Source organism: Nelumbo nucifera, chromosome 4 (assembly GCF_055504915.1).
Source record: "Nelumbo nucifera cultivar China Antique chromosome 4, China Antique-T2T, whole genome shotgun sequence".
Lineage (NCBI taxonomy): Eukaryota > Viridiplantae > Streptophyta > Magnoliopsida > Proteales > Nelumbonaceae > Nelumbo > Nelumbo nucifera.
Genome location: NC_142652.1, coordinates 41,294,581 through 41,308,498, shown reverse-complemented (window position 1 = coordinate 41,308,498; position 13,918 = coordinate 41,294,581). Strand labels below are relative to the sequence as shown.

Here is a 13,918-nt window from a genome sequence, read left to right as displayed (position 1 = left end):
CCTAAAATTAGTACACTGCCCATATAAAAATTTGTACAGAATTTAATTGTACAAGGGTTACCATATTTTATTGGTTAGGATCTTTATCTTATATTTTCTCCTTATCCACATAATCCAACTCCAAAAGTTTTCTTTCATATTGTCAGAAGATCCCCATCAGGTGATTTTAAGGTCATAAGGCTAAGCATGTTATGAGATGCGCTTTATCAAATTGTCAAAACAAGGTTAATATCAATTTAGGATATTCTTGTACTTGTGCCTGTTTGAGAAGCTAAATTGGCTTATAATGCATATCAGTGATATTTTATTTTACATTCTAGGTATATTTTTACTGTTGAGATGTTTTTAGTGTGAAGTCATCCTTAACATTCATTTTATGTACTTCCACTTCTTTACTTCATTAGTGTCTTATGAATACTCTATGTTATGTTTAATTTATTTGGTGCATTAATGCAACTTTCATCAGGAATAATTTATGCAAATGAGATGAAGGAGTCCAGGCTCAAGTCACTTACTGCAAATTTACAACGCATGGGTGTGACAAATGCCATAGTGTCCAACTATGATGGAAAGGAGGTCAGTGCAAGTTCCACATCCATCAATACTTGCTACTCTATAATGACTATTACTATTTTATTGTTTTGATGAATGCCATGCACTTTCTTAATGTTTTGTTGGCAAAACATTCTTTAGCCAATGTATTTACTTTGTTTATTGAATGGATACATGTGTCATTTCCACATATGACTATATGAAGCATGCTACATGTCTTATGAAGGGTCTTCTTGAAAGCCTCCAACTTTACACGTGCATGCATATGTATGTTGTGCATTTATATGCAAGCATGCATATAAATGTTCATTTCTGCATATCTGCATACTGTGGTAAGGCTTCACTACACTTTAAATGTAATATGGCTGATTATATGAATTTTTCTTTTCTATTTTTGGTTTTTTTTTTCAGCTGCCCAAGATTTTGGGTCTAAATTCTGTTGACAGGGTGTTACTAGATGCCCCCTGTAGTGGGACTGGGGTAAGTTGACTGGACCTTGTCTCACTACCTACTTCATTTTTTCTTTTTTTTTTGATAAATACTTACTTCATTTTTTCAGTGGCGCTTTTTTCTTTCTGATGTGTTTCTTGACAAACAACACACTCCATGCTATTCTTATTTATAATGCAGGTTATATCTAAGGATGAATCTGTAAAAGTTTCTAAAAGTTCAGAAGATATTCAGAAGTGTGCTTTTCTGCAGAAGGTATTTATTTTTTTCAATTAATTAACTTTTCTCGGAGAGGGATTTCATGTCATTATCTTTGCTTTCTTGTTTGCCTTTTCCCTGTGTGTGTGTGTGGGGTGGGGGGGGTGGGGGAGGCTGTTCTTGTTATGAGCTTTTCCATAATCCATATATATGAGGTGGGGCTTGGCATCCTTGGGCACTGAGGGCTAGAAGGTCCTTTTATTTATTTATTTATTTTTATCTACCTTCCTTGTGTTTTGAATTCCTTTCCCTCTTTCTTGTTAATAAATTCTACGGATAAAAGGTCGAAGTTTTTGATGCCAAGCTTCCAACATTGAACTGCATGCACTTTCTGATTAGGTTGTTGGAGAAACGGTTTTTTCCTGAAAAAATGTAATCATGATCGTAGACATATTTTACTGGTTCTCTTTGTTGTTTATACTTGCAATTAATTTCCTTCAATAGGTGAAAATGGTTAGTTTGTGACTCCAAAACTTATATTTTTCTATCAATAAGAACTTACTTTTGTATCTGTTTCATAGCAATTGATTCTTGCAGCAATTGACATGGTTGATGCTAAGTCCAAATCTGGGGGGTACATTGTTTATTCTACGTGCTCCATAATGGTTCCTGAGGTATGTAGCCTCTTTTTATTGTTAAGAAACGGGGGCTCCTCTTTTGATGATTGGTAATGTCAATTTATCTGAGTTCTGTGCTTGTGACTTGCAGAATGAAGCAGTTATAGACTATGCACTCAAAAAGCGTGATGTAAAACTTGTGCCATGTGGACTAGACTTTGGCCGTCCTGGGTAACTCAAGTTTTTCATGCTCCTTAGTTATCAGTGACCTTGTGGTTTCCTATATTTTCACTGACCTATTTCTTTCCTCAGATTTACCCACTTTAGGGAGAACCGGTTTCATCCATCATTGGAAAAGACAAGGCGTTTCTACCCACATGTTCATAACATGGATGGATTTTTTGTAGCAAAGGTATCTTTTGATGCTTATTCTGTGTCCAAAATAATTGTGAACTGTATCATATACTGGATGAATGTCCATTGTGTGCATTGCATAAATTGCCATATTGGATATTGATTCATTTAAATAAAATGCCCTCTCCAAAAAAGGAAAAAAGCCCTTGGAACATATTTGAATGCAAACACTTTTATTTTTGGAAGGTATTATTCACATAAATGTATCTGCAGGAAATTCTAGTAATCTTTAGTGCTCTTTGAAGTTTGTTTGTTGAATTTTTCTTGGGTTTAGAAAGATCAATTTAAACATGGCTGGAATTTAGTACGATTGAATCATACCACAGTACCTTGTTGCCTAAGCACTGAACTACTGAAGGTCAATAACACTTTCATTAAATCATCAGTAGAAAATTTACAGGAGGAAGACACACACTTATCTTCCAAGAGTCACTAAGAGCTTCATAAAAGAAAGAAAAAAGAAGAAAAAGAGAAAAGAATACACTAAAGTTACAGCTTAGTCCAAAACAGTGAATCCCTTTCTGCCCCTTGTTTAGCTAAACCGTCAGCTAGGGAATTAGCCGATCTTTTAACCCAACATGTCTTAACTTCCATCTCCCGCACCAGCCACATGAATTTCCTCCTCCCATTGTTATACTTCCATAAACCATTTTGATCTTTAGTCAGCCATCCTATCACCACCTCTGAATCCCCTTCAATTATGAGTTTCTTGATGTTCAACTCCTTAGCTTTCCGGACTCTTTCCATAACTGCAAGGATCTCAGCTCTAAGGGAGTCACCCACTCCAATTGGGCCTGAGAACATGGCAGAGATGACCCCATTTTTGTCCCTAAAAACACCTCCAATCCCCGATTGCCATGGATTTCCCCTACTACATCCATTAATGTTTAATTTCAAGAATCCACTAGGTAGGGGAGTCCAAACCACTTTCATTACTGACTTGGTTTGTGTGCAATTTGTAATTTCACCCCACTTCCTCAACATGTCATCCACAACGTAATCTGTGAATAGTTCCAAATATTTCAGCCACTGTACCACCCTAATATCTATGATAGCCCTCAGATCTGCTCCTCCTCTTTGGGTTTCTGAGAATATCTTGGAGTTCCTTTCCTCCCACAATGTCCAACATACTGCAGCCCTTAGTCCTCTCCACATTATCCTTCCCCTTTTTATCCGCCACCTGAAAAAGGTAGGGGAGAAAAGGCCCTACAAGTCTGATGGGGGATTCCAACTGCGTCCAAATAAGGAGGAAGCCCAATCCCAAATTGACCTCGCAAAGTGGCAAGACACCAGTAGGTGAAAACCAGTCTCCCCATCCGCTTTACATAGAACACACCATTGAGGTGACAAACAAGTATTGGGTCTCTTCTTTTGGAGTAGATCACCAGTGTTAATTCTTTCCAGATAGGCTTCCTAACAAAAACTACCAACCCTAGGAGGTATTGCTTTGCACCAAACCTCACCAACAGGGAAAGGGGGAAAGGTAGGACTGGTGGACTGACTTAAGACTTTGAAGAACGAGGCACAAGAGAAGAAGCCATTGGGGGTAGGTGTCCAAATTCTATAGTCCTCCCTAGTGGGGTCTAAGACAACGTTATCAAGAAGTGCAATAAGGCTCGAAATACTATCGAGGTCTGAGTCTCTCAAATCCCTTCTTAAACCCAAGTTCCACCCAATCCCAGAAGTGGAAGAGGACGGGGTGATGAAAGACGAGATCGGCTCATTTTTCAAATCAAAAAGAGCATACAAAGAAGGAAATTGATCCTTTAAAGGGGCGCTCCCCACCCAGGTTTGTTCCCAAAATTTTATGGAGTTACCGGAATTCAAGTCATACCTGATATTAGGGAAGAAAACTGGTAGTAGGTCATGAATGGCTTTCCAAGGAGAGTTGCTTGTGGTCCTAGCTCTAATTCCAGCGTCCCATCCATTGTCCTCCAACCCATGTATACTTGCCACTATTTTAGCCCATAGCTTCTCCTTCTCCATAGGGAACCTCCACAACCACTTCCCCAACAGAGTCATATACCACTTCCCCAACAGAGTCATATTCCTTCTCCTGATACTCCCAAGCCCCATGCCACCACAAGACTTACTCCTACACACTATCTCCCAGCTAACTCTGTGATCACTCTTCTCCTCTCCTGGCTCCCATAGGAAATCTCTTATAAACTTCTCTAATCTGTTAGCAACCTTCACTGGGATTTTAAACACCGATAGGAAAAAGATGAGTAAGTTAGCAAGCGTGGCCTTAATTAGTGTAATTCTCCTACCGAGAGAGAGGTAGTTCTTTTTCCAAAATACCAATATTTTTTCAAACCTTTCCACCACCAGGTTCCAAAAGCTCTTTCGCATGGGATTATCACCTAATGGAAACCCTAAGTAGTTCAAAGGCCACCCCGAAACTTCACACCCCAACATTTCAGCACTCTCCTTGAGCTCTCCCTCCTCTAGGTTCACCCCCACTATACAACTTTTTCCAATGTTAACCTTCAAGTTAGACATTTGCTCAAACAGTTGTATCACCAGCTTCAAGTTCCTGATCAAGCTCACATTACCGCCTTCACAAAATAGAATCGTGTTATCAACAAACTGTAGGTGAGTGAGGGGGGTTTCTGAAGGGATGAGAGATCCATCCTATGGACGCCCAAAAGATTGCGGAATAAGGGGCGAATTTCAAAAATTTTTCTCTCCCTTCAACTGGGAATCGTATTCCCCATTTAGAAAATCATATTTTCAAGGATCAATTCTGAACCATAAACTGAACCAGATCTGAACCAAAAGGAAGTGGGAAGGATTATACCTGATACGGAGAAGTAATATCTCCCAACGAAGGTGTTCACGCCCAAGGAAGGATCCAAAGACTGCTCCCACTGAAGATGGCGCAGTGCAGGTGGAGCAGAATCAACAGTGTTCTTCTCCAAGAACTCCGTCCTTCGCAAGAATCAGCAAGATGGCACGTGAGCACAGCTTCCTTTCAATCCTTTCTCAAAGGACTGATGTCAAGATCCAATCTCTTGACTTCTCCCACAAGTGGAGATCGAACTGGAAAGCAGGGCGGCAAGAACAGGGAGGCGGCAAGAGAGTATTTGCAGGGAGCAGAATTCTCTCTTCTAGATTTCAGCACCAAAGAAACCTGATGATCTGTGTGTATTGCGTCTCTAAAGGCTGCCGCCCCCTTCTTCTTTTATAGTCTTAAAGGGATCAGCTCCTAATCAGATTAGGAGTTGCTAATCCAAATCATATTTGGTTTAGAAGTCCCTTTAAGTGATAAGGGATAATCCTTATCTTATCTGGAGATCAGATCAGCCATCTCCTAATCTGATTAGGAGGTTTCCAGATCTAAATCTTATTTAGATCTTGGACTCTCTAAGTGGATAGGGTCTAAGCCCAATCCTATTAGCTGATCCACTTCAGATTTCGCCCCTTTATTAACTAAATAAGCAGCCCAGTTCGAAATGGGCTTTAGGCCCATTAAGCTTATGTGCTCACTTAACCCTCTTAACTGCTGCCCAGTTGGGCTTCCTTGTATGGCGTGGGACCCAAGCATTGATCTACACATCAGCCACATGGGTTTGGCCCAGCCTTTGTTACAAGGCCTGGCCGAATACACTGTTAAAGGCAGTGCACCCCCTGAAACCCATCAAATGGGCTCTACGGGCCCAACACTTACCCTAAGAGGTCCCTGGGCCAAGCCACCTTGTAACACCCAGGGACTGTGGGCAGATGCAAGATTAGCCCATCAGGTATTAACCTCAATGGTCTTAAACTTAACCTCTCAGCCCATAATGATCATACACTGCCCGACAAGAGAGGACCTCTCCCTCGGCTGCAAGGAACAGTGTTGCACTCTCCACTTATATGGATCCCGGGAATTAAAACCTTCTTGCAAACAATTTAGAAACCATATATATATACTTTTATATCTTATATAAAATATATTTTGCAAAACAAATCTCAACGGTTGAAATCGGCTGCTGGCAGTCTTGGTTTCCATCAGTGAGAGTGCATCCCCGATCATTACCTTTGTCCGACAAAGGGGCTGATCCTGTCACTATGATCACCCACTCAGATGAATTCTCGGACTGTCCCAACATACCCAGGTTTTGACCCCCGCTAAGGATCTCACTGATTGGTACATCAAAGATAGCCCAATCCGACACCTAGTGCAGTATCATAATCGAGTCTAGGGGTCGGGTGTAACTTTCCAGTTTTGCCCATCAATCTCCAAGGTCCAGGGCAATACTGGAAATCTGGTCCAGTTCAAAGATTCAATTAATCCTACACTGTATGTGCCTAGGGTCTCACCCTGGCAGCTAAGACAGGCCACCCCAACCGACTTGGTGGCACCATAGTGTCAGCCTTGTCAGGATAGGTCTCCCCAGACCGACCCACCTGGCTGTGAACATTCTAAACTAACACGAGTCTCATTAAGTGTCCAGTTTAAGGGTATTACACAGAAACATACCAAGGGAACATGAATCAAATATGTATCTTTATTCATTTACAATAAACTCATAAAGTACATCATTCTGATTGAAGCTAAGGGCATACAAAACTGTCTAACAGTTTCCACCCTCCCAACTCTCCAGCCTCTATTGAGCCCCTTAGCATCTGCTTTGTGAATCAGTTTCCCCAAAACCCCCGCAATTAGAATGAACAAGAAAGGAGACAGGGGGTCTCCTTGTCTTATACCCCTACTAGCTGGAAAGAAATCTACCACTGTCCCATTCACTAGTATTGAATAATGACAACTCCTGACACAACCCATGATCCACTTGCACTATCTAGCCCCAAACCCAAATTTAGTCAAAACTCTCCTCAAGAAATCCCAGTCCACCAAGTCATAAGCCTTTTCCAAGTCCAATTTACAAACCACTTCCTTCTTCTGATCCCTCTTAAAGTTCTCCACACTCTCATTAGCAATTAAAATCTGATAAGTAATATGTCTTCCACTCACAATGGCTCCTTGATAGTGTGCAATGATATCGGGCAATACCTTCTTCAACCTCATAGACAACACTTTTGTAATGATCTTATACAAGCTATTAACCAGGCTAATGGGCCTAAAATCCTTCGGGTGGGATGCATCTTTCTTTTCTGGAATTAAAGCTATAAATGTAGAGTTCACACCCGGATTGACAATTCATCTCCTGAAAAACTCCTCAAACACTCGCAAGAGATCATCTTTCAAGATATCCTAACAGTCCTGATAAAAAGCCATTGTGAACCCATCCGGCCCTGGAGCTTTTGTTCTATCCATAGAAAACACAGTCTCCTTGATCTCTTCTAGAGTAAAGCTTCTTTCTAGCCTTCTCCCGTTCTCCACCCCTACATCTGGCCAGTCCAAACCTTCTACCCATACCCTTCTACTCACAGGCCTTCTTAGAATAGATTTGAAGTACTCCACACAGGCCCTGGCAATCTCCTCTTGTTGTACTAACTCGACTCCATCTACTACCAATTTGGAGATAAAGTTCTTCCTTCTCCTACCATCTGCTAGAGAATGGAAATACCTAGTGTTTCTGTCTCCCTTTTGCAACCACTTACATCGAGATTTTTGCTTCCAACTAATTTCCTCCTTGTGCAGACAATCCTCTAGCTGTCTTCTCAAATCTCTCCTGAGATCATTGTCTTCCTCTCCAAATTCTCCCCTTTCCTCTTTAGAGTCAAGGCTTTCAATCTTATCCATCAAATCTCCCTTTCTTCTATCCTCCCAAACTCCATCAAGTTCCACTCCTTGATTCTTGCTTTCATGAATTGTAGTTTCTTATGAAATCTCATCCCCTCTCATTCCACCAGTGGGTTACAGCCATGCCACCATTCCCTCACTTTGTTAGTAAACCCTGGATGAAGTAACCACATATTTTCAAATCTAAAGGGGGTAGGACCTCCACACCTTTTTTCCACCTTACATAATACTATGGGCCAGTGATCTGAGGTCACCCTTGGGAGAGCTCTAGAAGCCAAGGTTCCCCAATGTTCTTCCCAATCCAAAGAGAACATGAATCTATCTAGTTTAGAGCAAATGGGTCTAGATTGGAGGTTTGACCATGTAAACGTCTTATGGGCTAGGGGAATCTCTTTAAGCTCAAAGGCATTCACAAAACTATTAAACTTCCTCATGCTTTTTGTCACCCTCTGGTTAACCTTATTGGACTCCTCCGAGAATCTGATCACATTGAAATCCCCACCCATGCACCAAGGCCCATCCCACAACCCTCTAACATCAGCCAATTCCTCCCACAACTCCTCTGTCTCTCTATAGTCATTCGGTCTGTAAACATTTGTGAGCACCCATGTATAGTCATCCTCTTGCTGCTTAAAATTCAGAGACACCGAGTACTTTCCGATCAACTCCTCCAGACCTTCCACCACATCCTTCTTTCACATTGTTACAATCCCCCTGGAAGCACCCCACGAGGGAGCAGCCACCCAGCTAATTCCCCTGGCTTTCCATACACTCCTTGCCCATTTATCATTAAATTGCATTCTCTTAGATTCTTGTAGCAGCACAATGTCTAGGTCCACACCGTCTTATTACCTCTTTTATTGTCGCCCTCTTCCTTGCACTCCCAATTCCCCCTCACATTCCAACTAAGAATCTTCATTCCGCTTCTTGGTAAACCCCTTGCCACTTACCACTACTTTCCCCTTTCCTCCTGTCTCCCTTTACCTCGAGCCTCTTATCACCTTCTACATCTTTCTTCAATCTCTCTACTTCACTCAATCTCCTCTTCTTTATTCTGATCTTCTCCTTCCTCTTCTGTAAGTTTTCTTTCAGCACATTCAGATCTTTCAACCTGCAACCTAGCTTCCCTACAAATTCTGCTATCATGTCTTCTCTCACCGAGTCCACCAGCCCTACCCTTCCTACAAAATCCTCTCCATCTCTATCCACCTGCCCCTTCTTCCTCTCCTCTGGTCCCACCTCTATTCTTTCTTCTCCATCCACCCTCCCTTTCCTATTACCTCCCTCCAACCCTGCTCTCTCCCTGTAGTCCTCTCCATCTCTACCCTCATTCCTTTCCCTCCTCTCCACTAACCCCTCCCCTCTTCCTACCTCCCCTTCCCCTCTCCAGATCAGCTCTTCTTCCACTTCTTTAAGCACTCTTTCAATAATTTCCCATACTTTTTCACTCCTAAGCCTTCCTTCCGGCACCTTCCCACCTTCCTTCCTTCCGATCTCTCCCTCCTCGGAGAGCCCGTCTGCTAGCTCAGCTACATATTCATGGGCTACAGGACATGGAGCAGGAACGGAATCTGGAACCAAAGACACTGGAGACACATTAGTAGCACAAACCAAAATCACTTGGTTACCTTGGACTGATGGATAAGCTGGAAAAGGACTGCTCCCTACCTCCCTCTCTTGTTCCAGAGGTTGGTAAATATTTATCTCCCTGAGTTGGTCGGGAAGTACTTCTATTCTTTGGTCACCCTAGTGATCTTTCCACTCTACCCCTGGTTCACCCCTTGATGGTGTGTTCCTGCTTTGCTTCCGGTTTTCCCGGTCTGCCCCTTCTGATCCTCCTTGCACACTCTGTGGTCTTGGGAACGGGTTGTACCGCTTACCTTCGTCACCCTGAAATAAACTTACAATATTCCACCCATCCATGTCACCTCTAGCGCAACTGCCTTTGTCGTTTGCACTGCCCACACTAGTACCATCAACCGAACAGTCCTCTGAGTTTTCATCACCTTCACTGCACTACGCCCAGCCTTCATCCTTACCTTCCTTCTCTTCAGGTCTTCCCTTAACGTAACTTGGCTTCGGCTTCTCTGAGGAGCGCCGCATGGGGCTAAACTCCTTCAGCCTTCGTCGGGAAACCTATTGCAAGTCGAGCTTCTTCTCTGTTTTCTGGCGCTGCGTGCGTTCCCCCCCTGTCTCGCGATTGGGGACGATGATAGACCATTAGCATCGTCTATCTTAGTCGTGTCCCCAGTCACGTGAGTTACTAAAGGCTCACACGCCTTCTTAAACCACTGGATCGGGCCCGCTGACCCAAATGGGCCTTTAATCGCACCCAAGACGTTTCGAATGGGCTTTGGCTTTGGCCCATTTTTAAGCCACTACGACCTCACGTGACTTTTAAAAGAGTCACACGCACCCGACCCCAGTCTCGGTTTGGTTTTATCCAGTCTAGATCCAATTCTTCCTTGGACCGGCTCCTTTTCCTTGTTCAAACAGGTCAAGTTGGCGCCTGTTACAACATGTGCAAAGGACCTGCCACCCTCCAGACTGTTGACTGCTCCCACACGCATAAAACCCACCCCCTGAATGCTACCCTTTTGTTTCTCCAGTCTTGGTTTTTCCATTTTGTTAAAGTTCTTTTCTTGTTTGAATCAACCAATCCCTTCTTGCCACGCAGTACTTCTTCAACCTTCTCATCTCCCTCCCTACGAGCCTCCTTCCAGAGCACCGATTCAAAGGATGAAGCCAACCACACTGAACAGAAAAGCCCTTCAACTAGCACCTCAATCTTTTAAGGAATCTCCTCAGGTTTTACACCATTCAATAAAATGGAGGCTGAACAAAGGTCTCCCCAAAAGGCACCTCCTAAAGATCCTCTACACATCAAAGCAATGGCTTCAGCAACTTCCTGCTTCCACAAGTTAAAGGGAAGGCCTAAGAGACGTACCAGCACTCCATCTTCAACAAAGAAATCTTTGGAGTTTGATCCCGGACACCATCTTGATACTGTGAAGCTTCCAAGATCAGCTTGGATATTTAATGCCTCAACTTCTACTCTATTCTCCAGCAGATCCAACACAGCCTTATCCTTCTCAAAGGGTGTTAAAATAAACATACTCTTCAGCTTTAAACTTGCTATTAATAGATCTGCAACTTTCCTCCAGTCTAGTATATGAGCTGAAGCTTTAACTATCAGCTTACTTTCCCAATCTCCTCTCTGTATGTTTACTCCCATTCTGTATTTGCCTGCCCCAGCTGTCACTAATAGAGTCTCCTGCTTATTTTTTCTCACCAGACTAGTAGAAGTGCTTATCTTCCTTTTTACTGTTTCTTCTCTTTTAGCACCCAAGTGTTGCAGCAGTTTACATAAGACCCCATGGACTGCCTTCCAGCCCCGACTCTTCCTTCCTTCTGATAGGCAGACCATCTGCTTTCTTCCCTTGCCAAAGAATTCTGTCAAAGATATAAAATAACCTTTAAGGTTTCTCTTACATTCTACAACAAATCTTCTTCCAGTTTCTGAGAGAAACTCTTTCCAACAACTTTGTTTGCCTTTATTACTTGCACCTTCTACAAACTCCTTGAACCCTTCTAACAGCACCATCCCTCTCTTTGCTTCCCATCTTCAAGCTCAGCTTACCATTTAATCTCAGCTCCTCAAATAGCAGCTCCTTAGTTTCAATCTTCAAGGCTTTTCTCCAGCGGCCTACCTCCACAAACTCTCCCATCTCCTCAGTTCTCTAATGGCAATTCATTACAAATTAACTTTTTCGGCCCTTAGCTAGCTATCACATTGTAAATCCCCTGAAACAAGTATTACCCATGTTACTCTGGATAACAATTCCTCTATTGAATGCAACATTTGGTTGACTGACCCTTCTAGAAAATTCCTTTGTGCTTTCCTCCTTGAATTCCAAATGTCAATGGAACAAACTTGAATCTGGGTAATATCTGATTAAAATCTGATTTGACTTCGTTTTGTTTCCCAATTTTTGTGAATTATGTTGTTCCCCTAGTTGGTGTAGCAATAGAAAACATCAAGTGATCTAAATGGTATAATCAAACACTGAAATTAGAATTCAAATAATATTACATAACCTGTGGAAAATTAGGAGATGGATCTATATTTTGTTAATTCAAGAGGGATATACAAAGAGAATGTCTGTGTCAAAATAAAATAAAAAAAAACATATAAAAGGACAGAATTATTATTGTTTTGAATTTGAAAGAGATATAGAGGACAAAATACATCAGTATGTGTGTTACTGAGGAAAGGGAACAAAAGAAGGGGCAGAGCGCTTGTTATGATCACGACTAGAGTGATTAAAGGGGATTTATAAAAAAGAACAAAAGGAGGGGGAAAACCCATTGCTTTTCTAAGTTGAAATCTGGTCTTTCATGATGTTCTTTTATGCCCCCCTCATTAGCTGCACTATACCTAAAATTGTTAGACCTGCGATTATGGAAATCCCAGGTGAGACACTAACGTCAAAAAAAAAAACTTGTTGCCTAAGCGCCTGACTAGTCATCAGTCGTAACCTTGACAACCATGGGCTGAACTACCATACATTATGGGGTGTGTTGTCAGTCTCAAGTCTAACCACTTTGTGAATGTTAAAGGAAATTTTCTCCGTATAAAATATGAGTGCAATCTTGGATTATTTGATCACTGCTTTATTGGTACAAGCAGAATAACGTGGGTAATATTGTTTCTTCAGTTCAAGAAGATGAGCAATTCTAAGCCAACAACAAGACCATCTGAAACAGAAGAAGCAGTAGAGCAGGCAACTGGGCCTAACGATAATGGAACTAATATAAAGAACAACCTGGAAGAAAAATCTCAACAACTCAGAGTTCCTAGTGATCTCAAGGATAGGAACAAAATGTCTGATGGTGGCTTAGGAAAGAGAATACCCAAGAATGGAAAGGATGAGTCTGATTCCACAACTAAGATGAAGAAACAGAAAAGGAAATTCCCATCTCGAAAAGAAATTTCAAAAGCAAGGTAAGAGGCATTTTCATTCATGCCCACCTCGTTTTTTCCCCCACAAGGATAATTGCATTTCAGTTTATTCCTGTAAAACCATGATGTTATCAGCTTATCTGTTTTTGGAAGAAAATGGATGCCTTTTGTCTTATTTTGTATTTATGAACTTCATGCAGAGAAGAAAAAAGAAAAGTTTTGAGGGAAAGTAAAGCTTCTAGCAAGAGGAATAAGAGGGCAAAGACGGCCTAGTGAACTTGCATGATAACATGATTTGTGGTTGTTGGAACACATTGTCTTCAGATTCATGAGGATGCTATTTGAATTTCAAGTCACCAAATGAAGATACATGAGCTCAGTGTACATGGTATTTCTATGTTATCTAGGCATCTTCTAGTCTTTGTATTTGTGTCAAATTTATCAACCTTTGAATGAAAAGTCAAACATGACAGCATCCTTATCAGATTCTGTATCTCCCGTATGATGTGGAAGGGGTATTCTTGCTTCATTCGGGTTCTACATATTCATGTCAACATGCTTGTATTTGTTTATTTCCCTGAAAAGGAACAGATCGATTGAAGTAGGAATTCTGTTTACCTATGATACAGCCTGTAAGGTTCCCCAGTGAATGGGCAAATTTGTGGATTAGAAAATCAGTGTTTAAAACGTCCAGATATATTTTTGCTATTCCTATTTTCTGATTCTCATTCTTGAAGTTGAAACCAAGTCCAAGTGCCACCATAAGCTTTAGTGAAGTTTCGATTACAGTTTATAGAAAAGTTTTTTTATTCTTTTATTGGATGACTACAGTTTATAGAAAAGTTGGGTGAGACATTTCCTTCGCTGGATCAGGAATCAGATCCGGGCTTCAGCAGATTTCAGGTCGTCAGAATGCACAGCCCCTAGATGCCACTCCGGATCTGCTGGTTACTCATCACCTGGATCCGTTGCTCAATCTTCATTGAAATCAGGACGTGTCCTTTGAGCGTGTGACTTTTACACCTTTGTTAAGAA

The 13,918-nt window shown here is 41.7% G+C and overlaps 1 protein-coding gene across 1 annotated transcript in view; it reads left to right on the top strand.

The window, feature by feature from the left end:
• Positions 1–13,626, top strand: part of LOC104611059 (26S rRNA (cytosine-C(5))-methyltransferase NOP2B) — a 28,727-nt gene extending 15,101 nt beyond the window's left edge. The window contains exons 10-17 of the mRNA XM_010277973.3: positions 467–576; positions 964–1,032; positions 1,183–1,257; positions 1,782–1,874; positions 1,969–2,048; positions 2,130–2,229; positions 12,639–12,925; positions 13,084–13,626. Coding sequence (XP_010276275.1) covers positions 467–576; positions 964–1,032; positions 1,183–1,257; positions 1,782–1,874; positions 1,969–2,048; positions 2,130–2,229; positions 12,639–12,925; positions 13,084–13,156 — 887 coding nt within the window. The 3' untranslated portion in view covers positions 13,157–13,626. The remainder of the gene's footprint in view (positions 1–466; positions 577–963; positions 1,033–1,182; positions 1,258–1,781; positions 1,875–1,968; positions 2,049–2,129; positions 2,230–12,638; positions 12,926–13,083) is intronic.
• Positions 13,627–13,918: the final 292 nt, after the last annotated feature.